General features: G+C 41.6%; 1 protein-coding gene and 1 long non-coding RNA gene across 2 annotated transcripts in view; one reads left to right on the forward strand and one right to left on the reverse strand.

Annotated features, from left to right (window-relative positions):
- The window catches only part of MED4 (mediator complex subunit 4), a 19,987-nt gene continuing 2,072 nt past the window's right edge, over window positions 1-17,915 (forward strand). Inside the window, 7 exon segments of the mRNA XM_038387333.2 lie at window positions 1-224; window positions 10,595-10,661; window positions 13,545-13,715; window positions 14,465-14,522; window positions 16,621-16,644; window positions 16,647-16,706; window positions 17,584-17,715. Of these exon segments, the coding sequence (XP_038243261.1) occupies window positions 148-224; window positions 10,595-10,661; window positions 13,545-13,715; window positions 14,465-14,522; window positions 16,621-16,644; window positions 16,647-16,706; window positions 17,584-17,715 (589 nt within the window). The 5' untranslated portion in view covers window positions 1-147.
- LOC122457949 overlaps window positions 13,713-17,915 on the reverse strand; it is a 20,389-nt gene continuing 16,186 nt past the window's right edge. The window contains exon 3 of the long non-coding RNA XR_006277739.1: window positions 13,713-15,160. This is a non-coding gene — a long non-coding RNA (uncharacterized LOC122457949). The remainder of the gene's footprint in view (window positions 15,161-17,915) is intronic.

Genomic DNA, 17,915 nt, shown 5'->3' on the forward strand with positions numbered 1-17,915 from the left:
CGCAGGAGGCGCGGAAGCCCCAGGGCAGGCGCTGCGGTTCAGACCTCCGCCGCCGGATGGCGCTGTGGGCGGCCTCTGCCGTTCGGTGCGGGGCCCGCTGCCCTCTCGCTGCTGCCGGCCGCGGCGGGTGGCTGCTGGGGCGCGGCGATGGCGGCGGGCGGGGAGCGGAGCAGCACGCGGGACAGGCTGCTGGCGGCGCTGGAGGATCTGGAGCTGCTGGCCAGGTAGCCGCGCGCCGCCCTCCGCGAGCCCCGGCCCGAGTCGTGCCGCCGCCGCCGCCGCCGCGCGGAGGAGCCGGCGGTTCCTGTATGGCGGGGCAACGCCGAGAGGCCCCCGTGCAGATGGAGGTGGTGGGGGGGTTGCCCCGGGGATGGGATGGGGGGAGCCCCTGCCCGCCGGGCCAGACGTGCCCCAGGGATGGGGGGGGGGGGCTCTGCCCCGAGGGCGGGCTGCGAGCAGCTGAAATCCCTTTCCCCGGCATGGTCTTGAAATGTTGGGTTTTTAAAACAATCTCCTTCCTGCGTGTAAAACTAACGTGCAGAATTCTCTGTCAGGTCTACATCGAATCAGGTCAGTGTCCCGTGACCGTCTGTATGAAAACAAACGTTAAAGCAGGACTCGTGGGGGGGGGGGGGATGTAATAAGGACATGTTATTACCCGAATGACTACGAAGATGGATAATTCAAAATGAAATTTTTAAACGTGTGTTGCTCACAGAATACTCCAAAGTACGTTAGACACTTTACAGGCGTATAAGACATTTCTTTGGTCTGTAGCTCTTAAGATATATAGACAACGTGTAGACAGGTTTCAGAGTGGTAGCCCTGTTGGTCCGTATCAGCAGAAAGAACGAGGAGGACTTGTGGCACCTTAGAGACTAACACATTTATTAGAGCATAAGCTTTTGTGGGCTAAAGCCCACTTTATCAGTCTGCATGCATCTGATGAAGTGGGTTTTAGCCCACGAAAGCTTATGCTCTAATAAATTTGTTAGTCTCTAAGGTGCCACAGGTACTCCTCATTCTTTCAGACAACATGTAGACCACTAAAGACTGAGAGGAAGGGATAGAACAAACATTTAAAAAAAAAAAATCTTGTCTGTTTTGTTGATCCTTGTCCAAAGCCTCTTTTTTTGTTTTGTTTTAGTGTTCACTATACAACTGCACCTTATTTTCTGTATTGCTTTTCTATGGCTTGTCTATTCGTTGGGGTAGTGTGCACATTAATTGGTCTGTGTAGATCCTTCTGGTGTGCATTAAAGTTTCCCTAGCGTACTTAATGAAGTACAATTTGAAACTAACTCTCAGCAGCTCTTTCCTCCATTAACACACCCACATACCCATAAAAAGAAAAGGAGTACTTGTGGCACCTAAGAGACTAACAAATTTATTTGAGCATAAGCTTTCATGAGCTACAGCTCACTTCATCGGATTCATTCAGTCATACTCTTGGCGTTCTTTATTTTTCTTCTATCCACATCCCTCTTCCATGCCACAGAAATTTTCCCCACTTCTTGAGACATTAATTATTAATTGAAAGTTTGCTGATGCCAAAGGGTTGCAAGTAGTGTCCTTTGATTTAGTCTCTTTCCTTCCAGAGAAGCAGGGGCTTTCTATAGATTGCTGCCTCAAAGTAAGTTGGTAACCTAATGTATTTTCCTATTTAGGTGGATGGTTTAACCTTTGTATTTTTCTCAGTTGCTAGGGGGTATGAAAATACACTGTTTTTAGTCAGTTTCACTTTTGTTTTTAGTCAGTTTCAGTTTCTTTTTCAGATTATCATGTTCTGCCACAATATTTGGGTTGCAAATGTTACAGGGAATGTCCTTTTATAAAATGATGCTTTCCATTTTGTATTTAATTATTTATTTTGGCCTCCGGTTCTATAAATGCTTGCTTTTACAAAACCTAAATTTGGGGCAAAATTTGACCTGAGATAATTGTTTCAAAATAATTTAGCAGACTTTGCAAGTGGGAGATACTTTTTTTTTTTTTAATCAAGACAAACTGTTCTGAACTTGTTCACTTCCTGCATACATTTATTTGAAGTAACAAGGCCTCCATGCTGCAATCTGTGATCACTCTGGGCACATCCTAGCAGCCATGTGAAACCCATGCCGACAGCTGCACACTTTATGGAAATAAGGGTCTGCCAACATGGATCAGATTGTAGGATCAGTCTACAGGGAACTATTATACAGAAATTGCCAGTCTGCTTAACTTTAATTATTCCCTCATAACTTTTATGAAAAAGTTATATTAAACATTTAAAAATTATTCCTACCAAGATCAGATAATGATTAGGTTCTGTAAAGATGTAATTACAGAGTAATTAGTCACACTCTTTTAAAAATGTAAACTAAATTTAAGTTGCTTTTTAAAAAAATATTATCCAAATTATGATTCATCTTGTTGTTTATCACTAGGGCACAATGGTTCTCGAAAACAATATAAAGTCAGAATCTGAATAGAGCTAATATTTATCTGTTGGAAACTGTGTGGAAATTCAAATTCAGGTTGATGACAAATAGGCAAAGTGGAGTTTTAAATCTGCCAGTGATTGATACAATGAATGTGAAATGCTCATGTGCAAGGTAACTGCTTTAGTCTGAGCCCTGGTTCATATGAATTGATGCAAATGCTACACATTACTGCCTTCTTGACTTCTGTTTTCCTGTAGATCCATGTAGAAAGATTCAGTTCTGTGGTTAAATTCTTTGAATGAATGTTGCCAGTTCTTGCATGTTTCTTTTTGTTAAACAAAACTGACATCATTACATTTCCAGTCAAAATTTGTATATCTTAAAACTGACTGTGACATACCCCCGGGATACAGTCGGGACTGCTGTGCCTCTAATTCTCCTCTCTGGACTGTCTCTTACAATAGTGTGCAAAGTGACAAGCTGTGATCACTGAGCCAACAACATGCAGAAACACCCAGCTAAATTGCATGAATGGTCTATAAGCCACTCATGAATTATACAGAGAGAGAGACACCAGCAAATCCTCCCCAACCCCCAGCAAATAGTGGACATGCACCAGCCTTTGTAATCTGAGCAGATTCCCCAAGCACTTTAGACAAGTCACTGATAAGGATAAAACTGTTTATTACTTATAGAAAGATAGATTTTAAGTGTTAGGCACAGAGGTCAATGTTGGTTACATAAGAAATAAAATAGAATCACAAATCTAAATTCTAACTTTAACAGACTAAGCGAGATTTGAATTAAACAGCTTTATCATCCCACTGGATGTTCCAGGCAGTTTACAGTTCTTAATACATAGCCTGAATTTGCTTCTCAGCCTGAGACCAGTCTCCTCAGTTCAAAGTCTTTGTCTTCTAAAGAATCTTCCAGGTGTTGAGATGGGGGTGGAGAAAGGCCCAAATGGTGATGTCATTGATGCCTCATTTATTACTTTCTCACCAGGTGCTAGAACAGGGGTGGGCAAACTACGGCCCACAGGCCACGTCCGGCCTGCCAGATCATTTAATCCAGCTCTTGAGCTCCTGCTGGGGAGCGGGGTCGGGGGCGTTCTGCGTGGCTCCCCGGAAGTAGTGGCATGTCCCCCTCCAGCTCCTACACATAGGGCAGCCAGGGCCAAGGGGCTCCACATGCAGCCCCCCCCAAGTGTTGCCCCCGCAGCTCCCATTGGCCGGGAACTGTGGCCAATGGGAGCTGCAGGGGTGGTGCCTGCCGATGAGGCAGCGGACAGAGCTGCTGGCTGCGCCGCTGCGTGGGGAGCGGAGCGCGGACATGTGCTGCTTCCAGTAAGTGTTGCATGGAGTCTGGCACCCCAACCCTGCCCCAGCCTTGATCCACTTCTGGCTCCGAACCCTCTGTCTCAGTCCAGAGCACCCTCCTGCACCCCAAATCCCTCATCCCCAGCTCCACCCCAGAGCCTGCACCCCCATCTTGAGCCTCCCCCTTCCCCCCCACACCCCAACCCCTACCCCAGTCTAGAGCCCCCTCCCACCCCCTGAACTCCTCATTTCTGGCCCCACCCCAGAGCCCTCACCCCCTCCCACGCCCCAACCCCCCATTTTGTGAGCATTCTGGCCACCTAGCCTTTACAATATATACCCAGATGTGGCCCTCAGACCACAAGTTGCCTACCCCTGTGCTAGAAGGATCCTTTCTGTGCTGTGGGGGTTAGGTAGCCCGCATTGTGTACATACACTCTCTGAGGTGTCTCTGATGGGCCATCAACACATCTGGCTGGCCTCATGCAAATCTGTCTTGTCAGTGTTAATTGCTCCTTTGTTGCCACTGAAAGATTAGCTGTGAGAGTTTTCAGTTACCACATACTTCAGTAACAAGCATATAGCAATACTTCATAACTTCACATACAATGATAGAACATAAAATTCAACAGGATATTAATGTTCAACAGATCAAGACTTTTTACATACCTCAAAAAGCCATGCATTGTACAAAACGTATTATATCATATAACAGTGGTGAATATGGAATTCCAGGGTGCTCTTTGAGGTACTGAGTGTCAAACTGACTCTCGTGATTTCTTTTACTGTTGATGAAAGGTTGGGTTCTTCTTCATTTGTGTCATTGCTGACATTTTCATCCTATCTATTGCTAATTGAGGGTTCATTTAGTTCACTGTTAACTTAACTGTGTTGTAAGTTATTTACATCTGAATTGACATCTCATAAGTGTGAGCTGCAGCCCGGATCATTTCCAAATAGAATTGTAAAAAGAAAAGGAGTACTTGTGGCACCGTAGAGTGTGTGGTCCTCGTGAAAATCTTACTCGGTCATCTGCTGAAGAGTAGACCTTAGGCTGTGTCTATGGTTGCCACTTTCAGTGCTAAAACTTTAGTCATGCAGGAGTGTGAAAAAAAACCCCCTGAGGCGACAAAAGTTTTCGCACTTAAACACACCAGTATAAAGCTACCCTGCTCGTTCGGGGTGTTTTTTTTTATCGCTGGGAGAGCTCTCCCCGGCGATAAAGCATGTCTACGCTGCCCACATCACAGCGCTGCTGCGCAGTAATGTGGGCAATGAGATATACCCTTAGAGTGACTGGACTAGGGTTCGCTAAACCTGCTGAAAGCCCAAGAAGTGTTACCAACTGGTTCTGAAATAATGTGTATCTGAACATGAAATTGTTTAACTGAAGAGCTCCCATTACTTTCGGAAGGACGATATTGTCTGTCACTATTAGTTTAGAATAGTTGTACTAGAAATACTGCCCCAGTCTATTATTTCTTCTCAGTTTAAGCTTGTTCATACTAACAATAGTACAGAGTCTATTGATTCCTTCTCTTCCTCAGTTGTTCTTTAAGATGACGAATTTGAAAATTTTTGGAGCCTGGTTGCTGTTTGTTCTCTCTTCTCTGAAGAAAGCTGAGATATAGAGCCCATGCCTTGTTTTTCCCCTGATCCTCCATAGGTCTGTTGTAATAATCTTTTGGCTATGGCCCTCAGAAATGGTACTGTCCTGCCTCTGTAATGGTGAATAGTTTTGAATGGATCTTAATCTTAAAGTATCTCTTGCTTACTCTCAGTTGGTATTTATAGTTCTGTTCCTATGGGGATTGTACAGCTGTAATTCTGTCTTGCAGTTCCCTATTTGGTGTAAAATTAAGGGTAGCGCTAGTGCGAGAATCATTGCATATGGTACTTTTTCTGGTCTTATTACTTCCCTTGCTTCTCTGTTCTGAGCCTATCACCACTTGTCAATATAGCTTCTTGCTCACATCTCTTGAGGTCCTGCTTCTGGTTTGTCTGGACATTGGACTGTCTCTGGCCTTTGTCTGTGTCCTGCAGGATTTCTGTTAGTACCCAAATTTGATATGTCTGCACACGCTTCATAAGGAGCTTCAGGTGTTGTGTATTGTGTTAATTTCAATCTAAATGTAAATTTTTTAGCATCTGGATTTATCTGACTCTCATCATTTTATATACAGGTTCTTGCTTGGCCCAATGAAGGTAACATTTCACATGTGATGACAAGTATTTATCCATGCAAATAGAGAATTTACTTAAGCTTTTCTCTAGAAGCTCAGAATCTTTAAAATAGCTCTCCCATTTTCTCTGTTCAGCAGGTTTTGTTAGTGACATTTAGAAACTGCTCCTCTGTCCTTTTCCAGGAACCACAAGAATGTTTGTTTCTCCTTAACATGTTGTCGTCATCACTGAGCTTTTTAACAAATTGGTAATAGGATTCTTCTCTCTTGAGATGCTCCTGTGCCATGATTTTGGGTACCCTGGTGGTGGTTATTTTCCTTCTATTAACCTTTTTTTTTTAATTTAATTTAATTTTATTTTAATGAATTCATATGTGCCTCTTAATGTATTTTTGAAAGGCTTCCATCTCTCGAAGTAGCATAGTAAATCAGATTAGGACACCTTCTCTGCCACCTAGGAACAGATGGAGTCCTTGTAACGTGGCTTGGAGTTAAAAACACTTGCAAATAGGATTCATCTTCCATTTAGTGAGACATGGACCTATAACATCTCCTGCTAGTATGCCATCCAATTAGTTACTCAGCCTTTCAGTGTCCGTTCTACCTGCCTTTTATATACGACCATTGATCTGCTGCAGTGTGAGGGGCTGAAGCATAAAATATGTTTGTTCTTTCAGCCATTCAGAGCTACTAGTTCTTTGAGTATATCCTTTATTTTTATAAATAAGCTGATTTCTGATTTTTTGAATTCAGTTCAAATAATCAGGAGAGTCAGTCACTAGAGTCTTCTTTTTTTTTTTTTTTTTTACTGGAAATGTAATGTTACCAGTTCTTCATCTTACACATTTCTTTTTGTTAAGTAAAGGTGACAACATTCATTCAAGGGATTTATTCACAGAATAGACTGACAAACTTTCTACATGGATCTGAGAGAAGATGAGGGTCAATTTTTTGTTCAGTTTATTGAACTTTTTGGTTTTGGTACAGTTTGTATAAGAAAAACTTTATTGCCAAGTTCTGTGTTGACTTACCCTATGCAAATCCTTTGGAGGTAGGATATATAATAATATAGAAGTTAGCCTCCTTTCAGGTTACCCAGGAAAGCTCTTAAAAGTTTCCATCAACACACTTGGTAAATTCATTAAGAAAATGGAATTGCACAGATTTGACTGACAGAACCTTTCTTCTCGCACATCAGTTTGACCCTGAATTTAGGTTGAGTGTGTAGAAGGGGTAGTCGCAGACTGAGCACCTTGATATGAAAAATAGAGAGCCAGTAAACCTGGACTTCACCTTAAATACAAACGTTGTTAAACATGCTGCTGATTATTTTACCGGAAACATCCAGCTACCATCTAACTTCAAAGTTGCTCAATATGTTGGTCTTTTCTGATTTTTCTCTTTGAAAAGATGTACTATAGGAATGAGTGCAAATTTTGAATTTGAGATAGTATTTTGTTTATAGATAGATGTAGATATACACACACTGCTATTCTTTATAAAATTATTCATGTGGCTGCCTGGTTAAAAGAGCTGAACTCCTGTGACTTGCATGATTTGTGTTGGGTTTCTATGAAACTTGGAACAGCAGCAGTGAAGGAAGAGAAGTTAAATGGTCATCTTTGTCTTGCGTTGAAGTCTCGTATTGAAATATAACATGAGAGCCAAAATAAACAAAATACAAAAAAAAAAATCCCTCCACATGACAACGCCACAGATCTTGTAACATTTTCCTATAGAATTCCACTGTCAATATTTAATACTCAGTAATGGAAGAGCTGATTTGATTGGAAAGGGGTCTGTCTGGATTGGGAGACTTAGGCCTTGTTTACGCTGGCAAGTTTCTGCGCAGTAAAGCAGCTTTCTGCACTGTAATTCCCGAGATGTACACGCTACCAAGCCACTTAGTGGCAGAAAATGCGCAGAGTTGTAGCACTATAAAGAAAAAAAAACACCCCGATGAGAGGCGTAGAGCTTTCTGCACTGGGGCTACAGCGCTGCAGTGCCATTGTATACATCCTGGTCAATTACACCGCTGCAGTTGGCCTCCAGGAGGTGTCTCACAATGCCTGTTCTCGCTTCTCTGGTCATCTGTTTGAACTCTACTGTCCTGCCGTCAGGTGACCAACTGTGAGCCCCACCCCTTAAATTCCTTGGGAATGTTGAAAGTCCCCTTCCTGTTTGCTCAGTGACGCATGCAGTGGTCTCAGCGCATCTTTCCAGGTGACCATGCCTGCTCCATGGACCAGGCGATCCCCCATTTGAAGCAATGCTGAGCTGCTGGAACCTCATCAGCATTTGTGGAGAGGAAGCTGTCCAGAGTCCCAGCTATGCTCCAGCCATAGGAATTATGATACCTACAGACAGATTTCACGATGCATGACAGAAAGGGGCCATGACTGGGGGACACAGCAGTGCAGGATCAAAGTGAAGGAGCTGTGGAACACCTACCACAAGGCACGGGAGGCAAACCACTCCAGGGCTGTGCCCACGAGCTGCCGGTTCTACAAATCGCTGGACGCGATACTCAGTGGCGACCCACCTCCTCTGCGAAGGCCACTGTGGATATTTCGGTGGCTTGCGTGCCAGTCAAGAGTGGATGGAGCCAGGAGGAGGAAATCTTGGCTGAGGATGTGGAGCGGGATGGGGACCCAGAGGCAGAGGATGTCTTGGAGGTCAGAGATGATGCAGCCAGGAGCTCTTCTCTATCCTGGAGGAGGCTAGTCACAGCTGTTGGAGTTTGGCAAAGCACAAACAGGAGAGAAGGCCCCTGATAAGTGGCTTTGATTTTTGGAATTGCTGAAGTGAGTTGTGGGGGCAGGAGGGCTGCAGAAAGCAGGCTTGTGTCTGTATGATGCACATACCACCACATGCCTAGTGTGAGCGGCGGAACAGGGTGTTGATTGACTCCCTCACTTCACGGGAATCTGCCTCGGAGATCTCCACGACAGTCTTATGGAGATACTAGGCAATCTGCTGCCGCAGGTTCTTTGGCAGAGCTGCTTTGTTTCTTGACCCATTAAAGGTAACTTTCCCGCGTTCTTGGGGAGGAGGTGGTGTGGGGGGACCATTGCTGCACACAGGCAAGCTGCATAAGGGCCAGGGCAGAAGCCACAGTCTTGGAGAAGACTCTCCCTTGATTCCCTGCTCACCCTCAGCAGCAAGACATATTCCATAGTGAACAAAGCCGGTGAAAATGTGGGGATAGCTGAATGGCTGCGCAGAATTAGAAAGCGGCCACAAAGAACTAAAGAGGACTTTCTGCGTGATGTCATGATGCACTCCACGGCCGAAAAACAAGAATTGAAGGAGTGGCGGGACAGTGAGAAGAGGGACCGAAAGGAGAATGCGGTGCGCCAGAACGAAGCCACAAAGCGGCTCTTAAAGGTTATGGAGCGCCAAGCAGACATACTCCAGGCAATATTAGCTCTTTGAACTGAGCAGCTCTGTGCCCGCCCTCCCCTGCAGCCACTGGGGCAAAACTCTCCCATGCAGCCCCCAGACACCGCCAACACACTCTTATCAACCTCCTGGCTTCAGTCTGTACCCGCTGCATTCCACTACTGCCCCGTCACAGTCCAGCCCTGCGGACTCCCAGTACCCACTGCACTCAACACCCGTCCCGCTGCAGTTTAGCCCTGCTGAAGTACAGTAGCCGCTGCACTGTATTCCAGAGGACAAGGTTGCATATGATACCTGTACATATACAAATCTTTAACTGTCCCGGGACCGCACCTCCTCTCACACACACCCCCGTGCTGATGTGGTTTTTTTTGTTTGTGTCTCTCCTCCTGTTGTTGTTTTTTAATAAAAGAATTGTTTTGGTTTATTCCATTAATTGAAAGCAAACGGAGCCCTGCAAAGCAACAGGCAATTTTCTTAAACCTTCATGTGCATCATCTGCACCAATCACAATCACCGCGTAGCACAAGCACTGCAATCCCGAGCATAGCAACAAATATTAGTGTCTTTCAGCTTCAAACTGCTACCTCAAGGCATCCCTGATCCTTATGGCCCTGCACTGTGCCCTTCTAATAGCCCTGGTCTCTGGCTGTTCAAATTCAGCCTCCAGGCACTGAGCCTCAGAAGTCCAGCATATAGCATGCGGCTATAAGCATAGGAATATTTTCATCGGCCAGCTCCAGCCTCCCATATAGGCAGCACCAGCGGGCCTTTAAATGCCGAAAAGCACACTCAACAGTCATTCTGCACTTGCTCAGCCTGTTGTTAAACCGCTCCACTTTCACAATAAAGAGATTGTACTTCAGTACTTGTATGAGGTGAATTGAAAAATACTATTTATCATTTTTATAGTGCAAATATTTGTTTTAAAATAATAATAATATAAAGTGAGCACTGTACACTTTGTATTCTGTGTTGTAATTCAGATCAATATATTTGAAAATGTTTCATCCACAAATATTTAATACGTTTCAGTTGGTATTCAATTGGTATTAACAGTGAGATTAAAAGTGCGATTAATCGTGCTTCATTTTTTAAATCGTGATTCATTTTTTTCAGTTAATAGCCTGAGTTAACTGCGATTAATCAACAATCCTAATAAAAATACAGTGTCACTAGTATACTTTTGAAACTCATTGGGGACAAGCTCACCTAATTTCTAAACAGTAGTTTAGAATATTGTTTAAAAATGCAAATTTCATTTCAGGGAACTGATTGAAATTTTGGCAATTTCAAGAAACCAGAAACTCCCACAACCAGGAGAGGAGAGCCAGGTAAACACATTTTCTTAAATATTTGTCTAGGTAGTTAACTTTCATATTCAGCCTTTTTCTCCTTACCTAGCCTAGCATTCAGGATAACTGGTATGAAATTTTTAGCAACACTAATATTTGAAAAGTTTAGCGGTGAGGGCCCAATCCTGCTTCCAGGGAAGTTAGTGACAATTGCCCCTTCTCTCCCACACCCAGAGAGCCAAGTACTTTGCCCTGAGTTTGTAAATGCTAGTTGTGCTCAATAGGATTGAAATCCTATGAAATGTGAGAGCAGTGGTTTAACAAACTCTTCAGTATTTTGCTTTTCCAAGGTTTGATTCAGTCTTCTACTGTGCATGTAAATACTTCAAGGGCTGAAGCCAGCTTCTTGCCAACCCCTGTCCCAGTCCATGTACACTCCTTAAACCCTGCATGTGCCTTGAGCACTGGTGGCAAGCAGCATAAATATTCTGACTAAGGAGTTTACTAGATGGCTTGTCAAGTGCTGATCTGTAGAGTTCTGAAGAAAATTGTAGCCAGACTATTTCCTTTTGTGATCCTTAGTCCCGATGATCTTAATTCACTCTTGGTCTGGCATTTTGTCAAAATCTCAGCCAGTTCTCTCCCTCTGCGGTTTGAGGGTTGAATTTTGTGTGTGATGGACTTCCAATTATTTGATATCTTTATGGAAATAAACCCCTGGTACATAGAGGAAGGAGACTTAATTAATTATACCTTTCCTTTCCTGGCCACTTAAAACAGGCCACCTAAGATAGCTGATAGTATCAGAAGATTTTTCTCCAAGGGGGCATCGAGATTGAAAACGGCAAAGATTAAATACATGAATACATGTAGTACTAGTTTCAGTAATTTGCGTACAATTAATCTTTCCCTTATTATCTACTGTAACTTATTCTTTCACAATAGCCTCCACATCAAACTTTTACTCTTACAAATCCAAAGATGAATTTGTAATGGGAGATGCTGTTAATCCAATTTGTGCTCTGAAAAATTAAGCTGTGTTCTCTAAGCATTGTACATCCTTGCCTGTAATAAAGATTTTGTAAGCAGAGTTTAACTGAAAATTGTGTAGATGCATGAAGGAGAATAGACTCCATTGCATTGGCTCTGTGGTGCTGAACAGAAGTAAAGATTTTATCAAAAGAGTAAACAGACACAGCAAGAGGATTTGCAAAGAACATACATTGACTAAGGGGATACTTCTGTGTAGTTTGTGGATTACAGCTATGCTTTAGATGAGACCAATGTCCCCGCTGTGAAATGCCCTCACTACCATGTCTTGCGAAGTAACCCTTCTGAAAACCGAGGAAGATGGCTCTGAGTTACAGCATATTTAGCGAGAGGGCTAGTCGTACCATGTTACATTTGAGGGTGTAGTAACTTATAGTTTGGTTGTAAACCTTTTTTAGTAATGAGTCTATGGCTGTGCACTGCTGGGAGTTAGTGCAAGCTTGAGCTGCTTGTGTTAAAACAGCCTACTAATGGGCATCTAGCTTTAGCCAGTCAGTGCCCATAGTAAAGGAAGCTTGGTTCCCTTTCATAATCACACAACACAGTGGGTCATTCTTACCGTTCACCAGAAACTTCCTACTTTCTTTGTTGGCAACAGAAGTACTTAGTCAGTCTAGAGTGGCACAAGGAATCAGAGGTCTAAATCTCAGCTTCTGAATCAGCAACATTTGGAGTGCCAGGGAGGTAGTACAGGAATCTGTCCTTGGGAATAGGCACAGTGCTCATGCTAACTGTAAGAACACTGTTGAGAGGCTCTGGAAGAAATGTGGGCTTGATGTAGCATAAGTCAAGGACTTCCCTAGTCCACCCAAAAGAACCATTATTTTCATGTGGCACTTCCTTGTACTTCTAAAATAAACCTTATGGTTTTGGACAAAAATAAATGTATTACCTTTGCTAGTTTTGGTTTAGGAAGCATTAATCTACATATGTGTGAAACCTACTCAGAGTTGTGCTAGTAGTGATGAAATAAGAACATTCCAGATCAGCAGAGATTTTACTGCATAAAACAGATTCTGCCACTTTTAAAAGTGATTTGCTTGGCGCAAACTGTTTCAGTCTGCTCTTCTACTTAATACACCTTTTTTAAAATGTAAATGTCTAGAATTGGCAGCTTCACTTTGACTGCTATGTCAGTTTGCTAGAGGTAAAATATTTTTTCTAAGGAATATTGTACATTTAGGATGTTCTAGTTAATACTATGGGGCTATGGGCTTGTATGTACAGGGCTGTGTCTCATATATTCAGCAGTGGCATAATTAACAAAGCTGGGGCTGAAATGATCATAACTAGTATTAAGAATTAATGATTTATTAGATGAATGAGGAGAATTGGCATCTTTCTTGGTACTCTTGTTTCCATGTGTTTGGTAGCAGTCCCAACAAGATAAGTCCATCATTTGCATGGGTTGGGGTGCCCTAATTTTGCTAAATTGAGAGCCAAGCTTCTCTGGAATCCAAGAAACACACATACTTTTCATATCTGCATGTTCAAATTTAATATTGAAACTTGTATTTTCCTTGACAGATGAGTGGAAAGTTCTTGTTTGCATTCATCAATAAAATCCTCCAGCACACCAGCTTTGGTACAAATAAATACCTTATTATGTACTTGTTAGCACATGTCATACTTGACCTACCCTCAAGTTGCAATTTGGACTATCTGAATTGTAGGTTATCTTCCCAAGTAGAAGAATTGGAAACTTCATTTTATTTAAATATGTTTTATTTTGGAGAATACAACAAAATCAATGTGAATACCCCAAATCTGACTTCTGCTGTCCCTCCTACAGTTGGATTCCTCTTCAGGGTGCAGCTGTGGATTTTGTAATTAATCAAGCTAAATAAGTTACATAAATACTTTATCTGACAGATTCTGGAGTTGCTGATTCAGAGAGATGGAGAGTTTCAGGAATTAATGAAACTGGCACTTGATCAGGGGAAAATTCATCATGAAATGCAGCTATTAGAAAAAGTAGTTGAAAAGAGGGACAGTGATATTCAGCAGCTACAGAAACAACTGAAAGAAGCAGAACATATACTGGTAAGTCTATAGGTGAAGTGTTGGCTTTTGGGAGTTGCTGGTTGAGAGGGAAATAAGGGTGGTTGTTCCTAACACTCAGTTCTGGAAAAAACGCAATTTTTAGTTTAAGACGATTAAATGAAATAAATTCTTCTTGAAAGCTTGGAAATTACACTTTCAGTAGCCAGAGTTAAAGTTACTTTTTGGAAAGGCTGTAATGGTAATTTTCATCCAACCTGTATTACTCTTCCTTCATAATAATTTTATACCCCACCCAGTCTGTTTTTACTATTTGAAAGATTTGTAGTGAAAATAACACCTATTGTAAATAATAGGTTAAGTGTGGAAAATCAAACCACTGAAGACGGGTGCTGATTAAATGAGGAAAGAATAAGAAAGAACAGATGAATATTGGACTTCGCATTTTGGCCTAATACCTTGAGAAAAATAGGCAACCCTTGAGCAATTTGGACTAGTGAAAGCAATAGGAGCCCTTCCCGGATATCTAGTGCATCACAACTGAGAGAGGATGGTAGCTATTTAATTTATCTGACATTCTAGAGGCATTACTGTGCTATGTGCTTGCATATAAGTTATTTAAACACTGGTTATACTTTGAAAACATCACGTAATAATAAGATGTTGATCTGATCTTTATTTTAGAGGCAATTTTTAATAGATAAGTGGACAAATTCACAGGGCCTCTTTAACTGAGCTCAAGGTTACAATTAATGAAGCAATTGAAGAATAATTTTTCTTTAAGATACTAGGCAACAGCTGTTTATCAAGCAAAGGAAAAACTAAAATCAATAGAAAAAGCAAGAAAGGGTGAGTATCAATAGTTTAATTACACTATCTGAGGCTTTGAAAATCTAGCTTCAAGTAATTTATCTAGAGTTCTATGTAAGCATGTAGGCTGATTCTTTTAATTGTATCACGTAACAGTTTAAGACTTAAAATCAGTGTAAAATGTTGCATGCGTGTAAGAGTTTTCCATTCAGTTTGGAAACTCTAAATCTTATGAAGGACTTTGAAAGGCTGGAGTTGTGGTGGGGTTTTATTTTGGAAGGGTATTGTGTGAGTGTTGTGGAAACATTATATCATAGTTTTAAGGTCTAACTCCAAATATATTCCCCGTAGTATTAATTTCTGTGCTGGTTTTGCTTTAGTAGTAAAGCATATGATTATATGCTTAGTTTGTCACACAAGGCACTTACCCTAATCTACTGGTCTACAGTTTTGTATCTAATCTTTTTTTTTTTTTTTGGATGGGGTGAGGAGAGCATGGTGGTTGGTTGGTTTTTTTTTTTTTTTTTTTAAATGAATGTCAACAATATTACTTACTAAAATCTGTGTCTTGCCCTCAGACTTGCTGGCAATATACTATGTATCTCGTAAAATCAGCTGTAGTACTTGCATAGCTAAGCTAGTCATTTTTACCAAATAGGTAGGAAGGTATTTTATAGCTTTTTATAATATCATTTATAATACATTGCTTGAAATGTAGTCATATATGGAGTGGAGAGTGACTGCCATCTGGCATGTGTACACTGCATGATAGTAGGAGAAAAAGGAGATAAGTTTATTAAGTACACCAGGGCAAGTCTCGACTATTACAAAAAATGCCATAGCATCTACAAGCAGCTTCTGTATGGGTACTAAAGTCTCCTATGAAAGATCTACCAGCTCTTATATAGCCTTTTTTTATCAGTAGATATCAGTGTACTTACAAAGTAGACTGCATGGAAATTAGTCAACCTCACAAGGTTGAAAAAACTTAGTTAATTTTTGTGATATTTGAATCTATATTTTTAAAGTCAATATATGCAAACCAGGTCCTTCTGTTAAGCTATTTGTGACAGACTGACAGTATTCTGCATGTCCTGGACAAACTTCCTGCAATTAAGATAAACTTTATTGAATTAGGTTAAACCTTATTGAATTAGGTTTAATACCTTTGGGATCCATTGTATAAAAAGGCAACTGTGTATGTGTTGTTTGTGGATGGTATGTAGCTTTTCCGGAGAAGGATGGGGATGCTATGCAATTCTTCTGGTTATCAGCCTATGAGTCACCCCTTGGAGAGGTGCACATATACTAATTCAAACTGATTCTCTAGGGACCAACAGACAGAGAAAGGATTTTGGATAAATAGCCTGGTTTAAAACAGGCTATAGCCTTCTTCCTGATCCAGCAGATGGACAGGACCTCTGGTCTATGGAGGGCCTCAATCCTTACGGAAGGATTTGAAAGACTTGGCCTACTGAGGCCCCATAAGGCTGTGTGCTTGTTCTGAGCTGAAGCCCTGATGAATTGAAACCACTTGGGTTGGGTACTAAAAGACTGCTCCTGCCAGAGCCCTTGTTTGGGTTAGGGTGATCTCTGGTAAGCTTATTAGCATGTGCGTAGGTTCTTTTGTTGTTGTTTGTTTTCTCTGTAGTACTTTTAACAAGAATATAATAGGATTGCATAGGAAGAACTCCGTGATACCTTAAAACTGTGGGCAATTACTCTGTTGTTAGTATCTGAAAAGAAAGCCAGCAGGCCAGTTTAGGCAACCTGTCTCTGCTGGGAATAATACAGTAAAGGCAGGGAACTGTTCAGCCTGGAGATACTCATCTCTTTCCCTTCTGACCGGGGTATCTCCACTCAAGAAGTGATGGCCAGAGGAGCATGAAGCCTTGAGTGGGTTGTCCTTTCTGGGCCATGAAGAGGAAATACAGGTGCAGTTCCCCTCAACTGTGACACTATCCTCTGGAATGCCTGCATATTGGGGATACTCTTGAGGTTCTGTTAAAATGTTACATCATTGATCTCTGTTTGGAATATCAGTGTTAAATAATCAAAAACTACTCAATCAGGCAATCTCTTGAGAGTATGGTAATCAGGGTGCATTTCCCTTGTAAACTTCTTTTCCCTTTCACAGGTGCTATTCATCTGAATGAGATAATTAATATGCCCACAGGATTAGTGCTAGCAACGCTGTTTGTGCTCCTCTGACATGGGTACCAGGTAAATTTCATGTTTGACAAATAAGCTGTATGAGTTTGTTGTTTCTTCCATTGATGGCATGACATGGAAATGTCCTTTCATTATATATAGGAGCAATAGTTAAACACCACATTAGTATTTGTGTCATGACAAATGGTATTTTGCTTGTATTTTATAAAGCTTTCCGATATTAAAAATGTTTTTTCCCCTTGAGATACTTAAATACCTATCTTATTTTTTTCCTTGTTGAATACCTTGGAGTAAAACTTTGGGGAAATTTTATACGTGGCTTTAAATAGCTACAAAACTCACAGCTCCTGGACTCCATTAATAAATTGGTACTGTATGTCCTCCATTGGAATCCCTGTTTTTCTATGGGGTCCAATTCAAGGTCTTGGGTCCTAATTAAAGTCATTAATGGTCAGAACCAGGTTATATTAAGGACTGTCTCTTCATTCACATTCCTCTGAGACCACTACATTCATCAGGGATGTGGAAACCTATATAGACATTATTGGGAGCCAGAGGCAAGGAATGTTCAATGATAGGTCCTAGCTCTCCTGCAGCAGATCAGAATGTGGTACTTAACTAAAGAGCAAGGCCAAGAACTGAAATGAAGTCTTGCCAATAGTAGCAATGAGACAGAGATGTATCTTCTACTACAGTGAGTTTTCTTATGTACTTCTTTTTGCCAAGCTTGAGTAAACAAGAATTTAAATGGAGAATATATTTGGGTTTAATTTCTCACAGAACAGGTATGCTTCCCATTGCTGATATGAACAATCAACACAGTTTTCTGTTTGAAAGCACTAAGAAAAAGACTAGCACGAAACAGCTGATAGTTACCTTGCAGATGTTCGCTTTGTTTTAATCATATAAAAAACTATTTGTTTTTAAGGGGACCCACGCAGGCCATATCCTACAGATTTAGAGATGAGGAGTGGCCTTTTGGGTCAGATGAACAACCCATCCACTAATGGAGTTAATGGACACTTGCCAGGGGATGCACTTGCAGCAGGTAGATTGCCAGGTAATGGAAGTATTCAGATGTTTATGCAATGAATAAAAAAATGCCATAACCATAGCAATTATGAATTTCATTCACCTCCAAAGTGTCCCTCAGTGATAGCAAGACAGAACTAAAAATTCTGGCTGATGCTGCAGTGGATTCGTTCCCTGGCATTAAGGGATTATTAAACAAAGTAAGCAGTTTGAAAGGCTGGCTCGGTG

Source organism: Dermochelys coriacea, chromosome 1 (assembly GCF_009764565.3).
Source record: "Dermochelys coriacea isolate rDerCor1 chromosome 1, rDerCor1.pri.v4, whole genome shotgun sequence".
NCBI lineage: Eukaryota > Metazoa > Chordata > Testudines > Dermochelyidae > Dermochelys > Dermochelys coriacea.